The 8,651-nt window shown below is 36.4% G+C and overlaps 1 protein-coding gene across 1 annotated transcript; it reads right to left on the bottom strand.

Moving 5' to 3' along the window:
* Positions 1–5,061: 5,061 nt before the first annotated feature.
* On the bottom strand, positions 5,062–7,715 carry LOC110871890. The gene is made up of 3 exons (XM_022120646.2): positions 7,685–7,715; positions 6,527–6,671; positions 5,062–6,378 (listed from the first exon to the last, which is right to left on the bottom strand). The coding sequence occupies exons 2-3, from the start codon at positions 6,663–6,665 to the stop codon at positions 5,270–5,272; spliced, it is 1,248 nt and encodes a 415-aa protein (XP_021976338.1). The 5' UTR covers positions 6,666–6,671; positions 7,685–7,715; the 3' UTR covers positions 5,062–5,269.
* Between the last annotated feature and the right edge of the window lie 936 nt (positions 7,716–8,651).

Consider the following 8,651-nt stretch of genomic DNA (forward strand, 5'->3'; position numbering starts at 1 on the left):
TGTGGGTGCCCGGGGGTGCACTCGCCCACTCCAATGTTTCGGTTAGAAATGTATAAGTTCTGATTTTTCGTCCGAAAATTTTAAAATTATATAGGATCACCCCCCGATTATTTTTCCTAAATTGTATATCCTATAAACTTTGTATATAAATGATGGGTAGTTTGGTAAATATACACTTTGTTTTATTTTGAACTATTATTATTTGACGAGACTTGAATCGAATAACCAACCCATCACTTTATGCCTTCTCGAAACTTTTGGTCAAGCTTCGCCACTGATTATACTTGGTAGTTGGTACAATATACAACAAAAAAAATAATATTTTCAGTAGGTGATTGGTATGGTATGGTACGGTACAGTACAAAGTCCAAATTGTATTTTTTTTAACTAGACGATGTCGCGCTGGTAAAAAAAATAGGCTTAAATCATTTCTCTAAGTGTTAAATTTCTTAATCATACTCATAACTTCATAAGATTATTTGTGTTTAATTCTGATCAACTCGCTTAATATCTCATCAATTATGATTTCTATCTAGTTAGCTTCAGCAAAATCAATAATCAATAAATTAGCGGTAATTTTTTTTTTTTAACGGCCAACAGAATCAATCCCGAGCACTCTCGGGGCACCCACTAGACCAAACGGAATATTCCGAGAGTAACCCGAGTCCACCACCAATTCTGGGGAAAACTCGGTAACCCACCCGTCCGTAGACACGGCGGTGAAATTACCGGTAAAACTCGTTTGGCTCAATGATTGAATCCAGGTTTCCCTTGGTCTCCTATCATTCCACACTAAGGCCTCACTCTGCACCAAATAGAAGTTGAACTTGCATCTCTCAAAAGAAATGTAAGTCTTTCGTCACTTAATCTAGAGATCATTGGCTTAGCGATAAATTAAATTTCCATATTTGATTTTTTTTAACTAAGTTTATAGATATTTCATCTCATATCATATCACAAGTAACTCCCCTTTTTTTTAAAGAAAGTACTCTTTACTATATTACTATGTTAAACACATGTGTATTATATAAATTGAATAAAAATAAATATTAGATAATTAGTAAAGAAGATTGAGAAATTATTAGATGGTATTTTGAGATATATAATATGACTGAAATTATTTTTTTTAAGTTAGGAAAATAAATACGAAAGGATGAAATAAGAGAAGTTGAAAAAAAAAAAAACAATTTTGGACTCATAAAATTATGACATCCATGCCAATTAGTTACTTATTTGTTAGGTATAAATATAGAACATACTAGGAAAGAATGTGATTATCTATTTTGAACCCTTATAATTACTAAACACAAACCATTATTTTTATTTCTGATTATTCCATAGGGTAATTTTTTAAGAGTAAATTGCCATTTTAGTCCTTGAGTTTTGTTCAAATTTGCCATTTTAGTCTAAATAGTTTTTTTTTTTTGCCTCTGAGTCCCTGACTTTTCCCTTTTGTTGCCATTTTGATCACATACACTAACTCCATCCGAAAACTCCATCTTTAACAAGGGTATTTTGGGGATTTTCATTTTAAATGTTTTCAATTGCCATTTTGATCCAATTCCAAAAAATTAAAAAAATTCCAAAAAATCAAAAAAATTCCAAAAAATTCTAAAAAATAATAAGAATTCTAAAAAAGCATAAAAATTCTAAAAAAATACAAAAAATCCGTTTCGGCGCGAACCGTTTCGAACCCGAACCGTTTCGACGCGAACCGTTTCGACACGTACCGTTTCGACCCGAACCGTTTCGAGCTGAGCCGTTTCGACGCGAACCGTTTCGACCCGTACCGTTTCGACCCGAACCGTTTCGACGCGAACCGTTTCGACGCGAACCGTTTCGAGCCGAACCGTTTCGAACTGAACCGTTTTGAGCCGAACCGTTTCGAGCCGAACCGTTTCGAGCTGAACCGTTTCAAACCGAACCGTTTCTAGCTGAACCGTTTCGAACCGAACCGTTTCGAGCTGAACCGTTTCGACGCGAACCGTTTCGACCCGTACCGTTTCGAACCGAACTGTTTCGAGCTGAACCGTTTCGACCCGTACCGTTTCGAGCTGAACCGTTTCGACCCGTACCGTTTCGAGGCACGGTTTGCGTCGAAACGACTCAGCTCGAAACGGTTCGGGTCGAAACGGTTCGGGTCGAAACGGTTCAGATCGAAACGGTTCGGTTCGAAACGGTTCAGGTAGAAACGGTTCGGTTCGAAACGGTTCGGCTTGAAACGGTTCGGCGCGAAACGGTTCAGCTCGAAACGGTACGGGTCGAAAGGGTTCGGGTCGAAACGGTTCAGCTCGAAACGGTACGGGTCGAAACGGTACGGGTCGAAACGGTTCGCGTCGAAACGGTTCAGCTCGAAACGGTTCAGGTCGAAACGGTACGGGTCGAAACGGTATGGGTCGAAACGGCTCAGCACGAAACGGTTCGAGTCGAAACGGTACGGGTCGAAACGGTTCGCGTCGAAACGGTTCAGCTCGAAACGGTTCGGGTTCGAAACGGTTCGTGCCGAAACGGATTTTTTGTATTTTTTTAGAATTTTTTAGAATTTTTATGATTTTTTAGAATTTTTATTATTTTTTAGAATTTTTTTGATTTTTTGGAATTGGATCAAAATGGCAATTGAAAACATTTAAAATGAAAATCTCCAAAATACCCCTGGTTAAAGATGGAGTTTTTGGATGGAGTTAGTGTATGTGATCAAAATGGCAACAAAAGGGAAAAAAAACTATTTGGAATAAAATGGCAAATTTGGACAAAACTCAGGGACTAAAATGACAATTTACTCTTTTTTTAATAACTTTATATATAATGTTTTATAAACATTTATGAATTTGCGATGTGTTTTTTTTATTATATCCTAACCAAGTTTTATTAAAACAAAAATAATATATATGAATATGTATAAGATAAATATTCTTTTAATTACATATATCCTTCATTCGAAAGTTGTATGTTTACAAAAAAACAAAAGAAATGGTCTATAGAAAGACTTTGTTTTGATAAATTTTGATTTTGACCAATTCCCGATAATTCCGTTATATATATATATATTTTTTAATGATAAATTTGGATCACTAACGGACTACTACAGTATTATCGTGCCACCAGCCGAACCACCCGATCATAATGACTATACACTAATTCAGGAGAAAATCCAATAAATATGGGATAAACTCTTTTATAAGAATCGAACCTAAGACCTATTGGTCCCAAAGTCTTATCTCATCCCAAGATGTCACTAGGCTATAAAGACATGGAAAATTCCGTAAAACACATTCTTTGTAGTTTCTTTCAAATATGTCTATTCATAAAGACCCACTCTTGTTGGAAAAAGACCGACTCGAGTCCACGTTGACTTTATGACTTGACCAGATTGTAAATAATAATAGGGACATTTTTTTAAATTGGTCACTAAACTTTAAATCATAATCAAATTGTAATTAATACGGACACCTTTATATAAAAATCACTAAACTCTAAAAATCATGATCAAATTTTAATCAGACCACCCGTAGTGGGGCGTGATTTTTAAAAATTTTTCAAAAAAACGCCTCATAACGCCCCGGCCGCCATTACACAGGGCGTTACCGGGCGTTATTTTTGAAAAAAAATGAGTGTGGCGTTTTAATTAAAACGCTCAAACATGTCTGACCACTTTTGAATAATGCCAATCAAGGTTTGACTAGCCAATTAGTGTTCCCCACATGTCTGACAATCACTTTTGATTTTTTTTTTTTTGCATTAAAAATAATATAGGCGTTATTGGAATAATGCCCCACTACACCACCTTATGCTATAATGCCCCATGTTGACTGGGATGACACGTGTCAGATAATGCCTTATGGTGGGGACATTATATTTCTTCACCACTACACATGGTCTCAGTAGGAACACTTTTTTTTATATATATGTTTGCTCACTAAACTTTACAAATCATATATTGTAATTAACTAGGACACTTTTTATATATTTTGGTCTCTGTAACTTTAAAAATCATAAATAAAACAACCCAAATTTCAAAGTAATTAAATAAAATCATTTCAAAAAAAATCATTTGGTTTTCAAAAAACCATCATAAAAATGCTCGGTTATTCTTACAATTATATTTTCCTCCAAATGGTCCTAAGCCTGGGCCGCCGGGCTAGCCCTGAAAAAAAGCCCATATACCCGTCCATCGCACAGCCCGGTCAATAGGCCCGGTTTTATTATCTTATGTTCTGAATTCTAGAGATTTTATATTTCAGACCGGGTTGTGTGGTGAATCAAATTTGGACCGCATTTCACCAATCTGGTCACTTTCACTGGTTTGTATTGTGATAATGATATAGATGTTTAATGAATATAATATTTATATAAATAACAGAAGAAATTTCAAATTATATATTTTATAGAACTTTACTTATTAAAATTGACGAGTTTTCAAATTAGGCTCGGTTTTATTACCTTATGTTCTGAATTCAAGGATTATCCTTTATCTTTATACCCATTTTCAGACGCTGTCCTTTATATTTAAAATTGACGAGTTTTGTCCTTTATGTTTTCATATCATACACGTTTTATCCTTTAGGCCTAACCCAGTTAGTTTTTTCAGTTAAATTAGGTTATGTGCTTTGCGCATGAGGGCATTTTTGTCGATTCAAATTTTGCAGAAGCTTTGAGTTGTAAATCTGCCGTTGAACTTACATTTGAATTGACAAAAATGCCCTCATGTGCAAAGCATATGACCAAATTTAACTGAAAAAACTAACTGAGTTAGGCCTAAAGGACAAAACGTGTATGATACAAAAACATAAAGGACAAAACTCATCAATTTTAAACATAAAGGACAGCGTCTGAAAATTAGTATAAAGATAAAGGACAATCCTTGAAATTCACTCTTTTTCTTATCAATCTTCATAACACATAAGAAAAATATTATTTTACATTAGTTTGACATAGTGAAGTATTTAGCAATACAAAGAAAGGTGTTATGGCCCCAGAACCAGTTTCATTTTTTGCCTTTTTGGACGTTATGGGCTGACCCAGGCCCATTCGTCTTGGCTATGAAGTCTTTTATCCAACACATTTGACACAATCCAAATCTATTATTAGTGGATCGTTTATAAAAGATGCTAACTTCAATTCACAACACAACAACAAAACACAATTCCAGTTACAAAATTAATATACAATAAAATACAGAGGAACTCTTTTTCCTTTTCTTAGGTTGCATTTTTAACAAGCAGCCTCGTCAAAGAGCGTTGACAGTGGCACGACCTAAACACGAATTCCGTCAAGTGCTTTTACTCGTTTTGGAAGACCCGAAGATTTCTTCAATCATGCTGCACGTAGGCAACAGATCAACGCCCTTTGTTGAGCCCATTGTAGAACACGGCGGGTCCCAATGCAAGTACGATTCAGATTTTGACCCGAAACTGTTACCTGCTGCGGGCTTTTCTAGCTCGTTTTCACTTGTAACTTTCTCATCGCGTATATCACTCGACGAACTTGCATTCATCACTTGGTTTTCTTTAACATGGGTGACCATATCGCCGCCATCTTCAGATGAAGAATCATGGTCATCATCATGATCATGATCATGATCTCCATGGTCAACAAACGGTCCAACCACAACAAGATCATCATCATCTTCTATCATAGCCCCAAAAGACGCTCTTTTGGTTCCCCACCATTCATCATCGTCACTGTCGATTGCCAGTAATTGTGATCTGTTCTGAACCGCACGTCTCCGGTAAATAAACACGTTAAAGTAATAACTCACCAGTTCCTTTTTCGTACGCGTTGGGAATTCACTCGAAAGTACTTCCCAGAATCTTTTACCGTGTGAAACCGGATTTGAGTAGATAACATCTTGAAAACGTTGCTCTTCTTCTTCGGTCCAGTTAGAAGATACTTCCTCGCCCATGTTATTAAATCCCAAATTAACAAATTTCTCGAGCAACAAAGATTGTTTTAAATTTAACCTTGCTTCGTTGACATGTTGTTGCACGCATCTGATAGAACCATTGTCTACGCATTTGCACTCCGTTTCAGGAATCACGGTCTCGCCCTCTAGGTTCGAAATGATACAAATACCCATCAAAATTTGCTCTCTTTCATTGTTGGAAATGTAATTTCTAGCGGAATTGGAATCAAATTCGGGAACATCAGCTTGATGTTCAGGTCCAATGGGAACTTCTTTTCTTGGGGTGCAATTCAATAAAGGTGAATACGTATCATCGTAATGAACTAGCGGTCGTCTCGGCAAGTTGAATTCGAAAAGTTCGGAAAAAAGATTCGGGCAAAACCCGGGAATGGGTCCAGGTCCAGGCCCAGAAGCTTCTTCACGAACAGTGATGTCGGTCACTACAGGTAAGGGAGCACTTGTTTCACCGCCTTCACCTATACAATAGAATTTATGTCAAAGTGCTCTATCTACAATTGTATAAAAACTCTAGTAAATGTGTACACCCAACAGATAAAAGCATGGTAGCCAGAGCAGGGGATTCGAAGACACACATGTAATGACTTATTATAATTCTATTCTCACCTACAACCACAACGTTTTGAGATGGTTCAAGAGACGGTTTCTCTTCTCCAAACGAATCAGGCTTATCCTCATATTCAAGATGTTTAGGGTGTTTGATAAACTCTTGGAGCTCCTCATCAAAAGGTCGTTTGGTTCCCATCGCAATCTGCAGCATGCGTACAAGGTATATCAAAATCAACAGAATGCACAGAAAATTACAATTTTTTACTGTAGTTTTACACATATAAGAGCAGTAAAGCTCATGCACTAAATAAAGCCAGTAATTGCATAACAGAACGAGTTCTATTATTACTAAGTCAAGTCTATGAAGTACGAAGTACTCACTATGTATATTCATATGTCTAGGTCAAGTAACCTATTGACATTCTTCATCGTTATTAGGTAATTAACATTCATCGAAACATTTTTGTCAATCGGTTTCAGTTGCCCATGCTTTTTGTTTCACAGACGGGTGGCTAAATGTTGTGTTACCAGGCATAGCTTATAACAGTGGCGAAGCTTGAAAATTTTCACCGGGGGGTCGGAAGTTACCGGACCTAAAAATTCTATATAAGTAAATTTTTTTCTTATAAAACCCGGGGATCGAAACCGTATATATCTAAAAAAATCTATACGAAACGTACATACATAACACTACTGAGCGAAAACTTCGGGGGGTCGGGCGCCCCTCCCGGCCCCTTGAAAGCTACGCCCCTGGCTTATAATATAGCAAAAGAAAGTAGCTACTGTCTACTGATTAGTACACAGCTTGTCAACGATAATATGAATAAATTCTACTAAAAAATCCGATCATGATTACATATCAATTCTAGTATGCATTAGCAGTACAGTCGTACGTATCGTCTACTTGTTCAGTTGTTTGCATGTAATTCAAGATCATGCATGGCTGCAATAGTGCAATACAGAAAATCTACTGTGACTGACTGACTGTGGCACTTGAAGATCGCCGAAAGTAATAATCGAACTTCAAATCTTTACGAACATATTTATAACAAATTTCATTAAATCACAAGTATAAAATTGCTAATCAATGTATCCCTAAACCTCAATTTTCAATTCTAAACTAGCACAATAAGTAAATCCTACACAATTTTTCCACTAAAACTAATAAAATATCACCAAAACCAATTCGAAATAATCATAAATCAATAAACTTACCGAATCCCTCACTGAATTTACGGAAAGAACAATTAATCACAAAAAGCGAACGTCACCGAAACCCTAGATTACAAAATTCGACTAAAATCAACAGATTGAACAAGTAATTTGAATAGTTTAATAGATTGAAACTCCGGTAAGATAACGGATCGGAGAATAACAGGTAAGAATAATGAATCTGAAATTGAATAACAAACCCTAACCCTAGAATTTGATGAGAGGGTGCGAATTAATGAATAGAAATTGATTAATTGATAGAGGACGATAGGATTGAGCGAATAACGAATCGATTCAAGAGGGTATACGTATAGGTAAACATGAATTGAAGATTGATTTGAGAGAGAAAACGAAGAACACGATTGAAATTGAAAGGGGGAAATTGAATACGGTTCTTGTTGTTGTTTATCGTAGAGAGTATGAGCGGTCTGGCTGTAAAAACCCGGTTCAGAGATAATCCGTTACATAAGTATGCAATGTGTTCTTGTGACGTCATGGTGTGACGTCATCATAGGGTCATATTAATATTTTTTATGTTTTTTTGAAATGTATGAATTATTCGCGAATGTAAGAAGGTCTAGCATACGTTTTCTTAATTGGGTCCCCCCTATAATGCCCCTTACACAACCCCAGTTTAAACCCCTCAATGAGAAACCCCTATCACCCAGACTCGAACTTGAGACCAGGAGGGAAAAACTCACCCGGATCCATCATAGGTGGAACTTAAATACCCATGCCCACCATAGGGTCATATTATATGTTGGAAACTAGTCATTCAGGTCGTATGATTTTATCGGTGATTAACATTACGTCTTGTCAGTCATTTTTGTGTCAGGATGGCTAGTATTTTTTTGACAAAAACCAACTCATGCAACATTACAGCCCGTATAAGATATTTATAATTAATATAAAACTGTGTTCAGTTGTTTAACTGGGAGCATTCACATTGCCACTTATGTGGCCAAGTCTG

The sequence above is a fragment of the Helianthus annuus genome, chromosome 8 (assembly GCF_002127325.2).
Source record: "Helianthus annuus cultivar XRQ/B chromosome 8, HanXRQr2.0-SUNRISE, whole genome shotgun sequence".
Classification (NCBI taxonomy): domain Eukaryota; kingdom Viridiplantae; phylum Streptophyta; class Magnoliopsida; order Asterales; family Asteraceae; genus Helianthus; species Helianthus annuus.

Bases quoted from the DNA above. Each gene is read 5' to 3' on its own strand.
- LOC110871890 (XM_022120646.2), bottom strand. From the start codon at position 6,665: ATGGGAACCAAACGACCTTTTGATGAGGAGCTCCAAGAGTTTATCAAA. The intron at 6,379-6,526 runs GTGAGAATAGAA...TCTATTGTATAG, and splicing joins TCAAAACGTTGTGGTTGTAG to GTGAAGGCGGTGAAACAAGT.